General features: G+C 39.2%; 1 protein-coding gene across 1 annotated transcript in view; it reads left to right on the forward strand.

Moving 5' to 3' along the window:
• LOC124392945 (neogenin) overlaps positions 1 to 22,264 on the forward strand; it is a 148,834-nt gene that overhangs the window by 72,120 nt on the left and 54,450 nt on the right. The window contains 1 exon segment of the mRNA XM_046860244.1: positions 21,985 to 22,260. Coding sequence (XP_046716200.1) covers positions 21,985 to 22,260 — 276 coding nt within the window.

Below are 22,264 nucleotides of genomic sequence, written 5' to 3' on the forward strand. Positions count from 1 at the left end.
ATAAATAATTGAAATGGGTATGAATTTGTTTTTGTTGTTGCCTAATAATTATGCACAGTAATAGTCACCTGCACACACAGATATCCCCCTAAAATAGCTAAAACTAAAAACTACTTCCAAAAATATTCAGCTTTGATATTAATGAGTTTTTTGTGTTCATTGAGAACATGGTTGTTGTTCAAATTAAATCCTCAAATAAAATTAATCCTCAAAAATACAACTTGCCTAATAATTCTGCACTCCCTGTATGATTAAAGATATTTAGAAATTTGATTTAAGTTAAATTTGATTGCAGATAAAGGTCAGTTTATGCACTACTCTTTATTGATTGGTGTCTTGTAAATGGCTAGTGATATTAACATAGAGTTATTGATCCATACAGAGTAAAACAGCTAGTGTGGACATTTCTGTACTCCTTTGCTGAGCTAAATGGATGGATTTTGTGTCATTTAACTGACGTGGTAAATACGGCGATGTTGAGGCACAGGATGAATCTGACAAACTGAGGAAAAAAGGTTCAAACGAGAACAATTAATAAAAAAAGGCACAATGAGTGCCAGCTTCATTACAACAACAGCTTCATTACAAGTAGAGACATGGTAGAAACACATGTAATTCTCTCTCTCTCTCTTTGTCTTTCTTTTTCTCTAATTACTTTTTATAATCAGAAATAATTAATTGTACATAATAATAAAAGAAAATTAACTTGTCAATGCTGGCAAACAACCATAGAACAAACCGGGTAATCCACAACCAGGACCACCACCATTTTAATGAGTAATGCATTTGATATATATATATATATTTATACAGGCAAATATATAAGAGCCTCCTATTGGATAATTAGGGCATGGATGATTATGTTTCAGCTGGCAACAAGCTACGGATTCCTAACAATGAGTAGCTTCTCATTTCTTAAACAACCATGTCGGAAGACACATCCTGTGGTTCGTGCAAAACATGTTCATCTGTTTCAGAATGGTCAAATTATTGGCACACATCAAGCAAAGAAAACATCTAGGGAGATTGCTGAAACTAATCAAATTAACGCATTATTAAAAACTGGAAAGGGCAGTGGAGAACTATCATTTTCTAAATGTGGTCGGAAAAAAATCTTGAATAATCAGCGATCATTCAAACCTCAAATCGTAATAAAAACATCAGTAGAACTCACGGCTTTGTTTAATAGTAAAAGTATGAGCATTTCCACACGCACAATGCGAAGGGAACTCAAGGGATTGGGACTAAACAGCTGTGTAGCCTTAAGAATTCCACTTGTCAGTGAGGCTAATCTGAAAAAAGGCTACAATTTGCAAGGGAGCATAAAGATTGGACTCTGGAGCAATGGAAGAAGGTCATGTGGTCTGATGAGTCCAGATTTACCCTGTTCCAGAGTAATAGCTGTATCAGTTTGCGATACAAGCCTGTGGGGGCAGTGCTATGATCCAAGGTTGCTGCAGTCGGTCAGGTCTCGGTTCAGCAACGTTCTGTGCCCAAAGAATGAGGTCAGCTGACTACCGGACTGACCAGGTTATTCCATCAATGGATTTTTTTTTTCCTTGATGGCACAGGCAAATTTTAGAGATGACAATGCCAGGATTCATCATTGACTGTTGAATTGTGAAAGAGTGGTTCAGGGAGCATGAGACATCATTTTCACTCATGGATTGGCCACCACAGAGTCCAGACCTTAACCCCATAGAGAATTTTTGGGATGTGCTGGAGAAGATTATTTTTTTGCTCCTTATCTTTTCTGACTGTAGTTTTGCATTTGGATAGGGTCAGTGTCACTACTGGTACCATGAGGCGATACCTGGACCCTACAGAGGTTTACCGGGCAGTCCAACTACTCCAGGATGGCACAGCAACATGTGCCATTGCCAGACGTTTTGCTGTTTCTCCCAGCACAGTCTCAAGAGCATGGAGGAGATTCCAGGAGATAGGCAATTACTCTAGAAGAGCTGGACAGGGCCGTAGAAGGTCCTTAACCCATTAGCAGGACCGGTTTCTGCTCCTTTGTGCAAGGAGGAACAGAATGACACTGCCAGAGCCCTACAAAATTACCTCCTGCAGACCACTGATCTGAATGTCTCTGACCAAACAATTAGAAACAGACTTTATGAGGGTGGCCTGAGGGCCCAACATTCTCTTGTGGGCCCTGTTCTCACCGTGGAGCTTGATTGGCATTTGCCATAGAACACCAGAATTGGCAGGTCCATCACTGGTACACTGTGGTTTTACAGATGAATGCAGCCTCACCCAGAGCACATGTGGCAGATGTGGAAGGGTCTGAAAAAGCTGTAACATCATTCAGCATGACTGGTTCGGTAGTGGGTCAGTGATGGTCTGGGGAGGCATATCTATGAAGGGACGCACAGACCTCTACAGGCTAGACAACGGCACTGATTGCCATTAGGTATCGGGATGAAATTGTTGGACCCATTATCACACCCTACGCTGGTGCAGTTTATTTTGGGTTCCTCCTGGTGCACAACAGTGCTCGTCCTCATGTGGAGAGTATGCAGGCAGTTCTTGGAGGGTGAAGGAATTGATACTATTGACTGGCCACCAAACTCGCCCGGCCTAAATCCAATAGAACATCTGTGGGACATCATGTTTTGACGCTGCCAGGTTGCACTTCAGACTGTCCAAAAGCTCACTGATGCCCTGGTTTAGATCTGGGAGGCGATACCCCAGGACACCATCCGTCGTCTCATTAGGAACATGCTCTGGCATTGTCACGCATGCAAAAAAAAGCATCTTTGAATTCAGCCCTCTGTAGGTTAATCATTTTCATTTCCATCAAACAATATGGCATCCTTTCGTTCCTAACACATTATCCTGTCCATATCAGTATAGGTATCCGGCTTGATTTTTCTTTCCTATTCAGATCTGATGTTTTCAAAGAGTTCCTTTTATTTTTTTGAGCAGTAAATATATATATATATATATATATATATATATCATGGTATTTGTTTGTCAGACATCATTAGGAAAGTGTTATGTTCAGTTTGATGTGTTTTATAGCTTCCATAAAGCCAGAGAATAAACACACACTTCTGCTTCCTTTTGTTTTCAAAAAGTTTCATTCTGTTTCGTCATTCTGTTTTTTTCTTTTTACTTGACTAATCAGGCTAGAGAGGGGAAACTGCAATGACAAACAATGAAAATGTGTGAAACTGGTTCTTTTCTTGACAAGCCGCCTTTAGGTCAATAATGAAACCATGTCCATAAAATCATGGACCTGCTCCAGAAGCTTTCCAGAGATTTCAAAAGAGAAAAGGGGATTCGCTAAACCATGGGAATCTTCATTTAGCATTTTGCTCTTAAAATAATGTATAATAATAAAAAAAAATAATAATAAAAGGAGTAACTTTCAGTCCGTCCATCCCTGCTCTATGAGTAACAATAACTACTGACTATCAGGATGACAATTCCATATTTACTTGTCACCTGGTTTAAGGTGTGAGGTCATTGCTGATGTCTGCACTGTAGGACTACGAGATCCTTTAATTATCTCTGATGCTTTTTACCCCTGATTATTTTTAAATACATATAGCAGTCACTATACTGCTAACACAATCTTTGTACTATAATGGCTCTGACCTTTTAATGACATCAGCTCAAAGCCAACCTTTCTGGCTAATTGGATCATTGAGCAGTCATGGTTCCAGGCTTTCTGTCTGCATTTTGCAATGCCAGAGTCATAATCAGTATAACCTGTAGTGAGGTTCTTGGTAAGCTATATGGACATCTAAACATGAATCTATTTTTGGTGAACATACAATTTCACATTTAGTCCCCATTTGCTGTTATAGGGTTAGGGTTCCTCTAGAATTTGGAGTGTGATTTGGGAAGATTTGGGTTTATTCAGTCACATGGGTGTTAGTAATGTCAGGTACTGATGTAGGTGAGGTGAGGAGGCCTGGGGTGCAGTCAGCTTTCCAGTTAATCCCAGAGGTGTTTAATAGGGATGAGGTCAAAGCTCTACAGCAGGCCACTTAAGATCTTCCACTCTAATCCATGTAAATCATATGTGCATAGACCTAGCTTTGTGCATAGGGGCATTATCAATTGCTACCATCAAGGTTTGCTGAATGACCAAATATGGCTGGAACAGACAGGCGGCCAATACGTTTCTCCATATAGTGTATCATATGGGTGTTCAGGGAAGACTCAATACCCGCAAACATACAGTACACTGACTTAAGATGAGGTGAATATGAAAAAATCTTATTCCATAACCTAAAATGTATTTATTTTATTAAGTGGATTAAATGTTTAAAAGGAAACCTCACAGATCTTACAGTCTTTTTACCCACTTCTCTTCTCATCCTTTTCCATTGTGGCTGCTTTATGACGCTCTGAAAGTCATATTTGAGTACAGCGTCTGCTATTCTGAATTACAGCTTAAGATTTGAGACGTGACATGACAGCTTATGCGAGCACTGTAAAATCAGGAGTAACACGCCTGTCACGTGTTTATCCCTTTTCCATTATAAACGTATCCAGTGTGGTTTTTTTTCAATGCATAAATAATTGTCAACTTGATGTTTTTTTCCTACCTGCAGATGCATTTGTAAAATTTTGATTTAATTTATACGTTTTTTCTATACAGTGGATCTAAAAAAACCACACTCCTGTTAGAATAGTAGTTCTCATGTATGGGATATTTTTATATAAAGTGTAGATCAGGAAGAATATTAAAAATGTTATTTGTCCTATAAAATAATGTGAAGGTCGTGATTAACACTTGGAGGAAAAATAGGCAGCACAGAGACATGACATCATCACAAACATATTTGTGTGTGATTTTTAAGCATTTAAGATCTTCACTCTTATAGGAAGCTGATTTTGGAGTGTGTTTGTGGAGATTTGTGAAGGTACTGATGTTGGGTGAGAAGGCCTCTGGTAATTCATCCCAAAGGTGTTCAATAGGGTTGAGGTCAGAGCTTTATAGCAAGCAACTTTCTTGGAATTTTTCATTCCAACCCATGTAAACCATATCTTCATGGAGCTCACTTTGTGCACAGGGGCATTGTCATGCTGAAACAGTTTAGGTCTCCTAGTTCAAGTGAAGGGAAAACCACATATAGCTGGAAAAATCAGGTGTCCCAATACTTTTATTCCTATAGTGTATATTATCTGGGGGCTATCAAGAGCTGGCAGGAGTTGCGGGAATGTCTAGCAAGGACTGGTCACTCCCTGCAATATTCTCATGTATTCTGCACATGCCTGGGCCTAAATAAAATAAATTAATAAATGTAAAAAAAAAAAAAACAGGCCTACCTGAAACACCCCTATCCATTTGAGCAAACTGTGTTATGGTTTGATGAAATCAGTGTGGAATGTTTTTTGGCTTGAAGATACGTTGGCACATAAAGAAAAAAAGGTCTATCACCCAATGAACACCACACTCATAGTAAGGAATGGTGATGACAGCATTGTGCTGTAAGGCTGCTTCTCTTAGAGCAAACTGAGAATTATGATTAGCTCAGAATCACCTATTTATTCCAGCACAATCGGACAATAGAAGCCTCACCTTTTGAATGGATTCAAATGTACATGCAGTGTCTTATTGGAAATGTATATATTCATTATACCAATTAACTAAACTTATCAATAAGTTTATAAAAGGGAGCTAGGTTGAGGGTCATCTCAACATCTGCACAAAACCGCTGTCTGAAAGATTTCATACCAACTACAGACCTAAAGCACACGCTACATGTGTGGTTTTGACATTGGACCTCCTGGAGTGTTAAAGGCTCTGGCATGGAGAAGCTGATGCTGGATCTGTGATGATCACAAATGTTGAGCTCAGTAGCTCCCAGTTTTATAACCATAAAGACTGTATAAGACTGTAGAAAGAACATTGCTTATAATCTTTTACTCCAGTGCTCATGTTAGTTCTCTCTCTCCAGTGTTCTGTATTGTTGAAAGATTTATGATCAAACTCTTGATATCACCCAAATGAGGATGGGTTCCCCTTTTGAGTCTGGTTCCTTTCAAGGTTTCTTCCTTATAACATCTAAGGGAGTTTTTCCTTGCCACAGTCACCATGGCTGCCCATCAGGGATAAATGCACACCATTCACCTTGACTGTTGGTTTCTGTAAAGCTGCTTTGAGACAATGTCTGTTGTAAAAAGCGCGATAGAAATAAACTTGACTTGACTTGACAAATCCAAATCAACAAACGAATGGTGTCAGAAACCAGCTCTCCGTTGGGTTTTGTGCATTCCACAAAAACCTGTGGAATGACTTGATGAGGGCTGTGCACAGTAGATCCCAAATCTTCTCACAGTTTAAGGAAAAGTGAAAAAATACTCTTTGAGTAAATGATTGTGATAAACTGGTAGACTCTTACCTCAAAAAACGGGGTGCTGCATTAAAAGCAAAAGGTGCTCAAAAAAAAAAAAAAGGAGTTAAGTGGTGTGAATACTTCTGCAGCCAAGTTAGGAACTCTTTCTCATTTCCCCCTAACATATTTATATTTGTTTTTCACTTGATTTTTGTTTGATGTTATATGACATTAAAGGTGGAAAAAGATCTGACGGTAGATCTTGGGTTCATTTTTTTAACATCATAGAAGCCTGCAATTTCATCAGGGGCTCGCAGACATTATATATCCGCTATATGTCAAGTTAGCCTTTGTTTCCAAGATGAAGGAAAGCAACCTCAAAGAAGGAGGAGCCACTCAAGCTGTAATCAGCAGGATCATAAGATCTGGCTTTGATCTGATCTTGTCCAGTATCATGTTTCTAAACATGTAGCTAGAAATAAGTTTAGTTGGAAAAATGGAGAGTTTTGCAGTGAGTGTTTTGTGTGTGTGTGTGTGTGTGTGTGTGTGTGTGTGTGTGTGTGTGTTAAGGATGGGGTGTCTTGAGCGACATGATGAATGAAGGTTTGGGCCATATGTGCTCCAGGTGCTGGCTTTTGTTGGCTGTGAGCTGGCTGAGATTAGAGAGACTCTTAAGATTGATTTCTGCTCCTCATGACTGCTACAAAGCGGGAAATAAAAAGATTAATTACAAAATCTGGCACAATCACAATAACAATGTTCTTGTCATTTGGGTGTGACATAAATCAGAAAGTACAACAGAATCAAGCAGACAATGACAAGATCAGGATCACTACCAAAAACTAACCAGAAACACAGAAACACAACAAATCCAGAGACACCACAATACAACCAGAAATATAACAAATCCAGAGACATCACAACACAACCAGAAAAATAGCAACAAATCCAGAGACACCACAAATAACCCAGAAATATAACAACACATCCAGAGACACCACAATACAACCAGAAATATAACAACAAATCCAAAGACACCACAATAAACCCAGAAATATAACAACAAATCCAGAGACAACACTATACAACCAGACATATTACAAAACAAATCCAGAAATACAGCAAAAACAGGACATTTAACAACAAAATCAGAAACACCACAACAAAATATTAGCAATTCCCTGCCATACATAGTTCTTCTGAAAACTGTTAATACAAAGTTGGAGGTAAACATTTGTATACAATGTATTTGGATGTGGTAGCATCGAATTTTCCTTCACTTGGACTAGAAGACTCAAACATTTTCCAGCATGCCAATGCACCCGTGCACAAAGCCAGCTCCATGAAGATATGGTTTACATGGGTTGGAGTGGAAGATCTCCTGCTATAAAGCTCTGACTTCAACCTGACTAAACACCTTTGGGATGAATCAAAATGCTGACTGCACTCCAGGCCTGCTTACCTCACCTACATCAGTACCGGCTTTTACTAACACCCATGTGGCTGAATGAGCACAAATCTCCACAAGCATACTCCAGAATCTAGTGGAACATCTTCCCAGGAGAGTGGAGCTTTTTATAACAGCAAATGGTGACTAAATATCTAACGAAATGTTCCTGTGGTCAGGTGTCCACATACCTTTGTCTATGTATTGTATAGTTAGGTAATAAATGTTTATTATTCAGTATATATAGATTACTTTACATTTCATGATAACTATTTATTATCTTTCAGTTTCTGAATAGTTTTTATTCTGCTTCGACATTTATTTTAGGATCTATTTACTAAAGTTCATGTCAATACTATTTGGGGTTCACTATTTGGCAACTAATTACTACAGGGTTCACTGTTTGGCTGCATAAATTACTGTAAATGAATTACTGCATAAATGTTATTTGATCGCTATGGGCTACTCAGTGGATTTAATTTTGTATTCATTGACTATTCCATAGAAATTGATAGATATTTTTGTATGTATTGATTATTCCATGGACAGCCTATTTGGGATTCTAAAAGGTTGGTATAAATATCTATTATTTTTAGTATTTATATTGCATTATTTTGTATATATGGATTACTTAGGTGACATTATTTCATATTTATGAGTGACATTGTTTAGCATGTATGGGTTTAAATAATTATTATTTGTTATGTATTTATTAGATGGTTACTCAGCAGAATTTATTAAGTATCTTTGTATTTTGTAGCTGTGCATTGCTCAGTAATTACAGGAAAATGGATAGGAAAAATGCTTGAAAACAAGAGTGAGAAATTCATGTCTGGACCTGCTGCGAGTTTATTGGCTTAATGCCACAGCTGGGAAGTGACTTGATCTGTGTGCAAGACTGAAATAAAACCCACGCCTGATGATAGGCATGCAAAATCAAGTGTCATCCATATGAGAAACATTGAGGAAAAGATAGATCTTAGGCCTAAGCGAGTAGAAATCTTCACCATAATACCACCTATACAAGGGAAAGCAGCCATGTTCTTTATTGGTAAGCTTTGATGGCTAAGCGTCCCTGTCCTCATCTTACTATTGAGGATCAGTGTGCTTTTGTGTGGTCCTCGCAGTTTACTTGCCGTTCTCAGTGCTGAATAGTGACTGTGTGCTCTCATGCTAAGTTTTGTTTGCTCTCCTCACGCTGGGGTTGAGTGAATGTGTGAGGTCCTGGCCTGAGCTACAAACCCAAACTCCCTTACCCCCAGACACCAGGATCAGAAGGACACTGTTTCACTGACTGTGGCCAGCTTGACCGGTTTTAGGATTAGGCCCAAGCAAACCTGATGACGAATGACTGTGGGTGGTAATATTCAGGCAAATATTTGTCAGTGGCAACAGATATCACTGTCAGTTTACCTGCTAGCTTCCATCAGAGGTAGAGGTATGAGAGCTGGATGTCTGAAGGGCTTTTTTAGAAGTCCACCATTTTTTTTTTTTGCTGAGGGAAGAAGGAACGAGAGAAACTGAAAGAAGTGGATACAGAGGTGGGATGTCAGCCAAAAGGTTAGAGGAAAAGCTGTGCAACATGCTGGCAGTATAAAGGCCCAGTAGGCTAGCAAGCATTGGTGACAGAAAACCATGAGCAGGTTCTTTGTAGCTTGTCCTGCACCGATGGCAATAGATTCATCAGCACTGATTGGGCCTATTAAGTGCTCAGCAAATCAGCACAAAAGAGAAGATGACTTTAATAGCATTCACACTATTTCATTTCTCTGCTTTCATCTGCAGCACACTATTAGAAAATGTTCTGCCAGGCTGGTTCGGAGGTTTCCTTGGATAACTGTAAGGTATTAGCTTCCTTAAACTTGGACATCTTTCTGATAAAGCGTTCTCTATGGAACATTCAATGTTGCCTCTACAGGGACAACCAAAGATCCCTTGAAAATGGAAGATATATGAACAATAGGTTTTCTGTGGGTTAAAGGGGTGAAGCTGAACAGGAAAGATTTATTTGTTGTTCACTGAACCCACTTTCATTCTCACCCAAGCACACAAAGCTACACCTCCAAAATAATTTGATAGTGATTCAACTAGAGTTAGCATGCAGTAGGAGAAGATCGGATCATTTTACTGACTTGGATTTTAAAATCTTGTACGGAATGAACAAATTGAAACCAAACAAGTTATTTTGTTCAAAAAGAGCAACAGGCTCTGTTTAGAAAACAGTGACATGCCTGGAGTTTCTTCTCTGCCCAGAGTCTTTCGTTCATTGGTTGCTGTAACCATGATCAAACTGATGTATGATGTATGATGTATGTATGTATGTATGTATCTGTATGATTTTCCCATCATACAGATACATCATACAGTTTAGAGTAGGGGTCACCAACATGGTGCCCGTGGGTTGCCCGCAAGGACCACATGAGTTGCCCGCAGGCCTTTTTCTAAAAATAGCTTACCATAGCGCCCCTTACCAGTGAGCTGCATCTAATTTGTTTTTGTTGCTATTCTTTTTAAAATAACACTTGCATTGGTGTAAATTTGAAAATGACAATATTAAAAGATAGATGACTAGATTTAGATGAATATCATTAATTATTAATAATAACATATAATTAAAGGTAAATTGAGCAAATTGTTTATTTCAGAAGTGTGTATCAAACTGGTAGCCCTTCACATTAATCGGTACCCAAGAAGCAGCTCTTAGTTTTAAAAAGGTTGGTGACCCCTGGTTTAGAGCATAAACGAATGACCCACTTGTTTATACAAACTTTTAAACACCAATTAGTATGGATATGTACTGTAGTAAGTAGTTGCTAAATAGTGAACCCCATAAGTACAGGCATGAACTATAGTAAATATTTGTCAAATAGTGACCCCTATACAGTAAAGTATGTACTGTAGTAGTCACCAAATAGTGAACCCTATATAGTACAGATTTGAACTCTAGTAAATAGTTGCCACATAGTGAACCCCATACGGTAATAATATGTACTGTGGTAAATAGTTGCCAAATAGTGAACCCTATATAGTACCGATACGAACTGTAGTCAACTGCTAAATGCCTCAAATGTAATTGTAAATGTAAACCCCATACAGTACAGATATGCACTGTGGTTGCCAAAACATTGCCAAATAGAGAACCCCATAGAGTACAGATAAAATCTCACAAAAGTGAGTACACCCCTCACATTTCAGCAACCATTTTAGTATTATTCTCAACTGACAATACTATAGACATGAATCTTGGATATATTTGAGAGTAGCCAGTGTGCAGCTTGTATAGCAGTACAGATTTACTGTCCTCTGAAAGTAACTTAACATACAGCCATTATTGTCAAAATAACTGGCAACAAAATTGAGGCACTGCTTTAATCCTCCTGGGCATGGAATTCACCAGAACTGCACAGGTTGTTGCTGGGATCCTCTTCGACTCCTCCATAATGAGATTACGGAGCTGCTGGATGTTAGACACATGATGCTTCTCCATCTTCCATCTGAGGATCCCCACAGGTGCTTAATAGGGTTCAGGTCTGGCTGGAGACATACCTGGCCACTCCATTACCTTCAGCAAGGCAGTTGTCATCTTGGTGGTGTGTTTGGCGTTGTTTTCATGTAGGAAAACTGCCATTCATCCCAGTTTCTGAGGGAGGCATCATGTTCTGCTTCAGAATGTCACAGTACATGTTGGAATCCATGTTTCCCTCAATAAACCGCAGCTCCACAGAACCAGCAGCACTCATGCGGCCCCAGACCATGATGACACTCCCACCATGTTTGACTGTAGGCAAGACACTATTTTTAGGGCATCAACACACATGCTGAAAACCATCTGAGCCAAACAAGTTAAACAAAATTTTTGTCTTATCAGACCACAGGACATGGTTCTACTAATTCATGTTCTTGGACAGGTTGTCTTCAGCAAATTGAAGGCTTTCTTGTGAACCAGCTTCAGAAGAGGCTTCCTCCTGGGACGATGGCCATGCAAACCGATTTGTTGCAGGGTGCAGCATACGATGTGAGCACTGACAAGCGAACCTTCTGCTTCCGCAACCTCTTAAGCAATGCTGGCAGCAATTACACACACAGAGCACGAGGACTTTACTTCTTGGGCCTTTGCGAGGTCTGTCCCGAGTGGAACCCATCTTGGAAAACCTCTGTATGACTCTGGCAACTGTATTGTAACTCAGTTTCAGGGTGATACCGATCTTCTTATAGCCTCTGCCTTCTTTGTGGAAAGCAACAATTTGAATCCTCAAATCCTCAGAGAGTCTTTGCTATGAGGTGCCATGTTAAACATCCAGTAGTCAGTATGAGAAAATTCCTGTCAAGCAGACAAAAACATGACCATGAGGAACAGGACATGTGGCTTTGCATGGTTAAATGACGTACAGCTGTTATCAATTAAGGTGTACAGTATTCACTTTTGTTGCCAGCTTTTTTGACAGTAATGGCTGTATATTGAGTTGTTTTCAGAGGACAGTAAATCTGTACTGCTATACATACTGCACATTGACTACTCTAAAAAAAAATCATCCAAGTTTAATTTCTATAGTATTGTCCGTTGAGAAGATATACTGAAATGGATGCTGAAATGTGAGGGGTGTACCTACTGTAGTAGTTGCTAAGTAATGTTTTTCAACTAAACTAAACTTGTACGTGCATGAACTGTTGTAAATCGTTGCCAAATAATGAACTCCAAATAATACAGACATGAACTGTATTAAATCGTTGCCAAATAATGAACTCCAAACAATACAGACATGAACTGTAGTAAATAGTTGTCAAATAGTGAACCCCAAAAAGTACAGACATGAACTGTAGTAAATAGTTGCTAAAAAATAAACCCCAAATAGTACAAACATATACTGTTGTAGATGCCAAATAATGAACCCTATACAGTACAGACATGTACTGTAGAAAATACTTGCCAAATAATGAACCCCAAATAGTACAAAAGTACAGACATGTAAGGAGATAAACTAATTTTTTCTGTTTCTATTCAGAGCTATTATTATTTTATGGTGGATGATAAGAGAATGAACAAAGCAGTTTCTAAGACAACTTAAACAAATGATTAAACGTGAACGACCCATCACTAGCATAACTAGTGTTATCTTTAGGAAGGACTGCCATACCATCTTTTCCATACACACATGGTCATTTACATGATGAGATTTGATGTTATAACTTATATCATGCTGAATAAACATCTAATAATCTCATAATGAGTTAAGAGGATGTGATGGGCTGTTGGGGGTGTGTCTATAAAATGCCTGAAGGGTGGCCAATTCAAATGAGCTCTAAAATGCTCAATATTAAATTTAAATAAAAATATTAACTATAACAACTTTAGGGATTCTGGATTTTTTTTTACCAAACTGAGTATCAAAAATGTCCTAGTTTTGTGTTTGACTTATAATTATCTAGAAGTTACATCTGTGCCAGCCAGCTATGGGTGCCCAAAAGCTCATGTATTCAAAAGGCAAGATAATATAATCAGCTGTGCAGTCAGGAACTGTGGCAATGGTGGAAACTCAGCTGGACTGTGAGTCTGCACTAATATGGAGCAAACTATGAAATCAATAAAAAAAAAGAAACATAATACCCCCTGTTTCAAAGTAATGCTTTTGTCTAATGTTCATTTCAATGAAAGTTTTTGTGTAGCGCTTTTTAGATCATTGTACATTTTAGCATCATAAATCAGTCCGTTTATGTTTATCCCAAATGAGTGAGCCAAGTGATGACGGTGGTGAGAGAACAACTTTCTGAGATGGTGTGAAAAGGAAACCTTGGGGAAAACTAGATTCTATCCTAATCTAGATAAACTCAAAATCTCCTTTCTTTTAGTTTTCAGCTTCAGGGACATCACTCAGACAAGTGTCCACCAATATTTGTACAGAACTTCTACACAAAATTCGTTGTAGCATAGAAATAGCTTGCAAGGTTGATAATTATATCACACAAGCCAAGCATTTGTTTACTGTGGGAAATAGTAAATAGTTATATAGAACCCCAGTAGTAATATAGAACTCGGAATAGTATTGACATGATCTTTATAGAACTATATAGAACATGAACAGTGGCAGTTAATTGCCAAATAGTAACCCCCTACTGCAGTGATTAGTTGCCAAATAATTAATCCTTGCTGTAGTAATCAGTTGCCAAATAGTGAACCCCAGAGTTGCTAAATAGTGAACCGAATTTTACTGTAGTGATTATTTGCCAAATAGTGAACGCATTACTGTAGTGATCAGTTGCAAAATAGCGAGCCCTTACTGTAGTGAATAGTTGCCAAATAGTGAACCCTACTGTAGTAATTATTTGCTAAGTAGTGAAACCTTACTGTAGTGATTAGTTGCCTAATAGTGAACCCATGCTGTACAAATAGTGAACAGGCATAATTTAATTAGTAAATCCAGCTGAATACTGTAAAAGTTCTTGGTCTGAATCAGTTTTTCCTCGCAGTAGCTGTTCACTCCGCAAGTCACTCTCGATTTTTTTGCCAGTTCAGCTCTCTATTTTTGCCCCTGAAACGGACAGAATCGATTTGCCGTGTGCTTGAACTCTCGTGTAACAGAAGCACACACTGCACGCTTTATACGTTTAATGTATGTCTAATAAAATGGAGTCAATAACGCGATCATGTTTACGAAGACGGTTCACTCTTTACTAAACACTGAATTATTGAACAGTAATGGGAATATGGAAAAGGGAAGGACAAGTGTCCTTCAGACACCGTCTCTTTCTCTGTCTCACTCTCTCTCTCTCTCTCTCTCGTCTTTACAGTTTTCATTGTGAAATATGAAGGCCAGTGATGAGACAGCTCACCCAGGTGTATTTATTCATATGTGCAGTCGTTGAAAGCCCAAAGCTTTCCCTCAGGCAATAGGTAGCCCACGGCTGTGTTTAATGATCTCCCTCTGTGTGTGTGTGTGTTTGTGTGTGTGTGTTGGAGGGGTTGGAGGGTGCATACCCATACACACACACGTTGTCTGTCTCATTGAAAGAGAAAATCAGAATTACAGTAGCAGGACAGTGGCTTTTGGGGACTCTGTGTGTATCTGTGTGTTTGTGTCGGTAAATGTGTGTATGTGGGCATTCTGTCTGTATGTGTTACTGTGCAGATTTATATGTATGTGTATGTGTGTACACAGATTTATTAGTCTAAGCACATATTTGTGTGTGTTGTATGTTTCTGCACAGATTTATGTGTGTGTGTACATGTGTATGTGTGTGTGTGTGCATGTGCTCAATTGTGTGTGGAAGTGTATGTTTGTGTATATGATTCTTCACATGTGTATATGTATTTGTGTATATATATATATATATATATATATATATATATATATATATATATATATATATATATATATATATATATATATACAGTGAGGAAAATAAGTATTTGAACACCGTTATTTTGCAAGTTCTCCCACTTAGAAATCATGGAGGGGTCTGAAATTGTCATCGTAGATGCATGTCCACTGTGAAAGACATAATCTAAAAAAGAAAATCCAGAAATCACAATATATGATTTTTTAACTATTTATTTGTATGATACAGCTGCAAATAAGTATTTGAACACCTGAGAAAGTCAATGTTAATATTTGGTACAGTAGCCTTTGTTTGCAATTACAGAGGTCAAATGTTTCCTGTAGTTTTTCACCAGGTTTGCACACACTGCAGGAGGGATTTTGGCCCACTCCTCCACACAGATCTTCTCTAGATCAGTCAGGTTTCTGGCCTGTCGCTGAGAAACACGGAGTTTGAGCTTCTTCCAAAGATTCTCTATTGGGTTTAGGTCTGGAGACTGGCTAGGCCACACCAGAACCTTGATATGCTTCTTACAGAGCCACTCCTTGGTTATCCTAGCTGTGTGCTTGGTCATTGTCATGTTGGAAGACCCAGCCTCGACCCATCTTCAATGCTCTAACTGAGGGAAGGAGGTTGTTCCCAAAATCTGCAATACATGGCCCCGGTCATCCTCTCCTTAATACAGTGCAGTCGCCCTGTCCCATGTGCAGAAAAACACCCCCAAAGCATGATGCTACCACCCCCATGCTTCACAGTAGGGATGGTGTTCTTAGGATGGTACTCATCATTCTTCTTCCTCCAAACACGTTTAGTGGAATTATGACCCAAAAGTTCTATTTTGGTCTCACCTGACCACATGACTTTCTCCCATGACTCCTCTGGATCATCCAAATGGTCATTGGCAAACTTAAGGCGTGCCTGGACATGTGCTGGTTTAAGCAGGGGAACCTTCCGTGCCATGCATGATTTCAAACCATGACGTCTTAGTGTATTACCAACAGTAACCTTGGAAAAGCTGGTCCCAGCTCTTTTCGGGTCATTGACCAGCTCCTCCCGTGTAGTTCTGGGCTGATTTCTCACCTTCCTTAGGATCATTGAGACCCCACGGTGAGATCTTGCATGGAGCCCCAGTCCGAGGAGATTGACAGACATGTTTAGCTTCTTCCATTTTCTAATGATTGCTCCAACAGTGGACCTTTTTTCACCAAGCTGCTTGGCAATTTCCCCGTAGCCCTTTCCAGCGTTGTGGAGGTGTACAATTTTGTCTCTAGTGTCTTTGGACAGCTCTTTGGTCTTGGCCATGTTAGTAGTTGGATTCTTACTGATTGTATGGGGTGGACAGGTGTCTTTATGCAGCTAACGACCTCAAACAGGTGCATCTAATTTAGGATAATAAATGTAGTGGAGGTGGACATTTTAAAGGCAGACTCTTTGAGGGTCAGAATTCTAGCTGATAGACAGGTGTTCAAATACTTATTTGCAGCTGTATCATACAAATAAATAGTTTAAAAATGATATATTGTGATTTCTGGATTTTTTTTTTTAGATTATGTCTCTCACAGTGGACATGCACCTATGATGACAATTTCAGACCCCTCCATGATTTCTAAGTGGGAGAACTTGCAAAATAGCAGGGTGTTCAAATACTTATTTTCCTCACTGTATATATTTATACATATGTGTGTGTGTGTGTGTGTGTGTGTGTGTGTGTGTGTGTGTGTGTGTGTGCATTTGCTCACATGTTAACATATGTATGTGTGTGTACGTCTGCGTGTATTTGCCTGTATGTGTAAGTAAGTGTGTACATACATTTCTGTGTGCATGTTTGTCCTCACATTAATGTGTACGTGTATGTGTACATGTGTGGAAGTGTGTTCATGCATTTATGTGTGTGCGCATGTTTGTCCGCACATTTATATGTGCGTGTGTGTGCGCGTGTTTATGTGCCCCCTGGAATCCAAAGAATGAATAAATATTGTCTTTATGAAGCCCAAAATAGCCACAGTGTAGTGTTTGATGCGTCACTGCAACTGCAGCCAGATGTTTGCAGCTTCACTGTTCCTCTGCCATCTTCAACACATTCTCAGTGTTGTGTGTTTGCTTTGCTGCTTTTAGCAGTTTATAACTCATTTCCCCGATCTTTCAACTTTTCCCTCTGAAACCCAGTTTCTGTTTGTCTATTCAGAGCGATGTGCTTGTTGATTTGAATCGTTCGCCTGGTGAGATGTTTGCTCTGTTGTTCCGGCTCAGTAAAGACTTCTCTGTGCAGCATGCAGCGTGTATAACGCAGGAGTGTGCTGTAGGAGATTTTCATGACCAAGGACACGTCTATATCCAAGAGCAGAATCAATTTTATTTGTATGTCGCTATTTAACAATGGACATGGTAAAATTCACAGATTCTTAAAAGTGTGCATTGGACAAAATGTGACATTTGTATCACGTTGCATCGTTTTTAACATATTTGCATCAGTGCATCAGTATTTGTATGTGAAATGTAATGTTAGAATTTATGTATTCAACGTTAAATACGGTCTAGACATAATACAGTGAATAAAAAAAACAGTGCGCTGGATGTGTGTGTGTTTAATCCGCTGTGGCTAATGTATGAGTTTAAACTGGTAAGAATAGTGAAGCTAGTGTATAACACCACACGGGTTTAATATACAGGTAGACCCATACTTCGACGTAGATAGGGGCCGATAAAAGGGTCGTAAGTTCATCAAGTCCTACTTTATGAAGCGTTCCGACGCAGACATAAAGAGGCACTATTACACATTTAAAAATAAATTTTTACATACTACAAATAAAGTAAATAAAAAATACGATTATTATTTATTTTTTCTTTAGAGATTAACTTCGTAAGTAGAGTGGTCATAGGTTGGGGTCTGACTGTAAATATATTCAGTAGTCAATGCGCTAAACTTTAATTATTTAGAAAGTTGCCAATAATTTGTGACCAAAATTTTATATGTGGATTCATTTCTCTTCGCTAAAATGTTTCTCAAATGCGTTCTCTCAGCACCGCTGCTGCGACGTGAATATGACCGAGATTCTGCGTCCTGAGAGTCACATAGAATACAGATTAACACGGCAGAGGTAGAGCTGCATCTTCCTGGAGACAGAACGGGAAAAGAACGTCTGGTTTTATTTGATCTTTTTTTTTTTTTTTTGCGCTACAAAGACCAGTTTGTGTAAGGGCCATGTGTTAGACGTCAGAAAGCACTTAATTTTTTGATTTGCTGTGTGCTAGAACCCACGAAACAAAAGCAAATTATCTGTACCATATTGAATTTGCATAGCACCATATTTTTCCCTTTGCTTCATACTGCTTAGAATCGCATTGTGTTGAATCAAATTGAAATTGAAACGAACTGCATTAAAGTAAGGGTATCACATTGAATTAGTAGCTGCTTCATACTAGGGCTGCACGATTCTTGCTAAAATGTGAATCACAATTTTTCTCCATGGGAATTGAGATCACGATTCTCTCACACGATTCTCATGTTTTCAACCAAAACATTTATTGCACTCAAGTAAAAACGGTGCTACACAGGATTTTCAGTTATAATAAAAGTAGTAGTAATTTGCATTTTGCAGTTCTTTCTTGACTGTCATGCGACACTGAGTATATAGACCTGGCAACGCAATGGATGAAAAATAGTTGCGAGAGGGCAGACAGTAGCGCTTGTCTAAAGTCTTTATCATTGCCTTAAATCCCTCGTTTTCAACAGTGTTTATAGGAGCCATGTCTTTAGCTAGGTGATAAGCGATGGCGTTTGTTATGTCTTTGTGCCGCTGGGAACTTGAGGGGTATGGGGATGCACCGTGTAATGTCTGAGTTATTGAAGTTTGTGTGGTCTGGCGGCTGGTATTTTTTTGTGTGGCTCCCTTGTCTTTCATGGCTAACTCGTACTGTATTTTGTGGTGACGTCTGAGGTGGTTGTAGAGATTGGTGGTGTTACCTTGCGGGGCTGCCACAATGCCAAAAAGCACTGCTTACAGATTACGACTCGTTGCGCATCATCGTCAGGTTTAAACCCGAAAAAATTCCACACGGTGCAATGTGCTCCTTTTTTCGTTACCAATGTTGCTGCATCGTCGCCACCAGGAATTTCCGAACTGGCGCTCATTTTTTCCTCTCTTTTGAATAAAACCAATGTTACCGCTCTAAATCCACCAAGTTATGTTACCGCTCTAAATCCACCAATGTATTCGGGTCTGCCGCTTTGATACACGTCACGTGAGTGACAGCAGAACGCCGCAAATAAGGACGAGGGAGGAGAGAAACGATCGGGTCTGATTGGTGAATAAATAGGGTTTGGTTTTACACAGTGTGAGTAAGTTTGACTGATATAGCATCTTAGAATGTTGTAAGTAAATACGTGAACACGTGAATGCAGCATCTGAATACAGGGAAATACTATATATGCACGTGAATCGCTGTCATTTAAAAAGAAGATCGAATGCATGTATGAATCGAGATCGTGATACATTTTTCGATTAATCGTGCAGCCCTACTTCATATGTAGTTTTAATGTATTGTATTGCTGGCTATGCATTGAGATGAGAAGCGCATCAGCCTCAGTTATGGAGATGCACATCCCTAATGTACATTGTCTCAAATCAGCTGTAAAAAGATAAACTGGTTATGAAGTTGTATAAAATAATACATAAGCTTAGTGCGGATTAGTTTGTTCCTTATAAGTGTAGAGTCAGCCTGATGAGTAAACCAGTGGTAACTGTGGCAATGAAAAACTCCCTGAGATGGTAGGAGGAAGAAACCTTAAGAGGAACCATCCTCATCTGGGTGACACTGAATGTCCATTCATTACAGTTTCTTCACAGTTGATTGAATTGAATTAAAAAATACTTTATTGTCCCCACAGGGAAATTGTTACTTCTTTGCATATCCCAGCTATGTAGGATGGATGTTGAGGTGCATTGTTCAGTTGATGGGCATGTAAATGCAAATTTGTTCATGCAACCTAAACCATTGTAGGATCATTTCATTGGTCGCAGACGAGGTCTCCCAACACAGAAAAGAAACCCAAACACTCAGTAACATCATCAGGACATCACTCTGGCTCTCGCAGGGCCCTGAATTTAAATGTCTAGAGCATTGCAACACAGCAAGCAGAGCTATTAATGAGTAAAGTGCTACTGGAGTCGTATAAACAGTCCATTATAAACCTCATGTCCAAAAAGTGCACTCCTGGGCTTTTATTGATTTTATTTTATTTATTTTTTAGCGCTCCTACTGAGCGCCTTGCACCCGTGAGTGATTATTATTAGTACAAAGAAAACCGTATCTAAGTGTTTACTATTCACACTAACACATACCTCTGTTTCTTTTCTTCTTTTTTTCTTCCAAAAATCTGCTAAAGCTGAATCCAGTCCCTCACTTTTCTGACATTGACGATTTGGTTTGTCTCACTGGGGTTTTTCTGCTGCCACTTCTTTTAATTTAAATTATGTTCCTGTATTTTTATTTATATATACAGTACAGACCAAAAGTTTGGACACACCTTCTCATTCTAAGAGTTTTCTTTATTTTCATGACTATACAAATTGTAGATTCACACTGAAGGCATCAAAACTATGAATTAACACATGTGGAATTATATATGGAATTATATACATAACAAAAAAGTGTGAAACAACTGAAAAATATCATATTCTAGGTTCTTAAAAGAAGCCACCTTTTGCTTTGATTACTGCTTTGCACACTCTTGGCATTCTCTTGATGAGCTTCAAGAGGTAGTCACCTGAAATGGTCTTCCAACAGTCTTGAAGGAGTTCCCGAGATGCTTGGCACTTGTTGGCCCTTTGCCTTCACTCTGCGGTCCAGCTCACCCCTAAACCATCTCGATTGGGTTCAGGTCCGGTGACTGTGGAGGCCAGGTCATCTGGCACAGCACCCTATCACTCTTCTTCTTGGTCAAATAGCCCTTGATGCCTTCAGTGTGAATCTACAATTTTCATAGTCATGAAAATAAAGAAAACTCTTTGAATGAGAAGGTGTGTCTAAACGTTTGGTCTGTACTGTGTGTATATATATATATATATATATATATATATATATATATATATATATATATATATATATACATACACACACACACATGGAGAAAAATGTTGGGGCACTTGAATCTTTCAGCCACATCTTTTTTCTCAAACTGTACAATGTCTTTAGATTCATGAAATTTTTCCTTCAATTGAACTACAAGACCCAAACCTGTTCCAGCATTGCAATGCCACTATGCATGAAGCCAGCTCCATGAAGATATGCTTTATGGTTTTATTCCATGGGCTCTAATGGAGTTGGAGTAGAAGATCTTGAGTGGCCTGCTAAAGCTAACAACCTCCAAGCTAGTGAACACCTTCGAGATGAACTGGAACGCATACTGCACCCCAGGCCTCCTCACCAACATCAGTACCTGCCTTTACTAACAAACTTGTGGCTGCATGAGCACAAATCTCCATAGGTACACAATTCTTCCCAGTGGAGTGGAGGTTATTGTAATACTACATGTGGAATGGGATATTGTGTTGAAAGCTTGACTGTTTACTTCTCAGCTAACATTCATTAAGGCTTTGACGTAGCCAGTAATAAAATAATTGCAGAGGATTTTTGGTTGTTTGTCCATTTGTTAGTGCGATATGTCAATAAAGAGCGGAATTATACGGCATTACCTTCATAATCCAAACAAGGTTGAGGTCATGAGTATCAGTTTGCATTATTGTTAATGGTAATGAAAATCGCAGGGGTTTTTTTGTTTCATATTTTTATTCCAAGAGATTTCTTGGGGGAGAAAAAAATGCAATGCACATCGACAGAACAATGGCTCCTAATAGCAACTGTATTGTGAGTGAGAGCTATTTATTTATTTATTCGTATTGGGGTTTTTTTTGTGCGCTGCAGGTCTGCCACATTTCACCAGCCAACCAGAGAGCGTGTCCGTACACGCCGGGGGTACCGAGGTGCTCATCTGCGAGGTGAGTGATGATCTGGCTCCCTTCACGCACTGGCAGAGGAACGGTCAGACTGTAGAGACAGACATGCGGCTGGTGAAGCTGCCACGTGTGGCTCTCGTGATCAGCAATGCTTCACAGGCCGACGCTGGTGCGTATCAATGCGTCATCGAGGGACTTGGGCCTTCCAAGAGGAGCCAAGATGCTCAGTTGGAGCTTTTACCAGGTAA

Source organism: Silurus meridionalis, chromosome 10 (assembly GCF_014805685.1).
Source record: "Silurus meridionalis isolate SWU-2019-XX chromosome 10, ASM1480568v1, whole genome shotgun sequence".
Classification (NCBI taxonomy): domain Eukaryota; kingdom Metazoa; phylum Chordata; class Actinopteri; order Siluriformes; family Siluridae; genus Silurus; species Silurus meridionalis.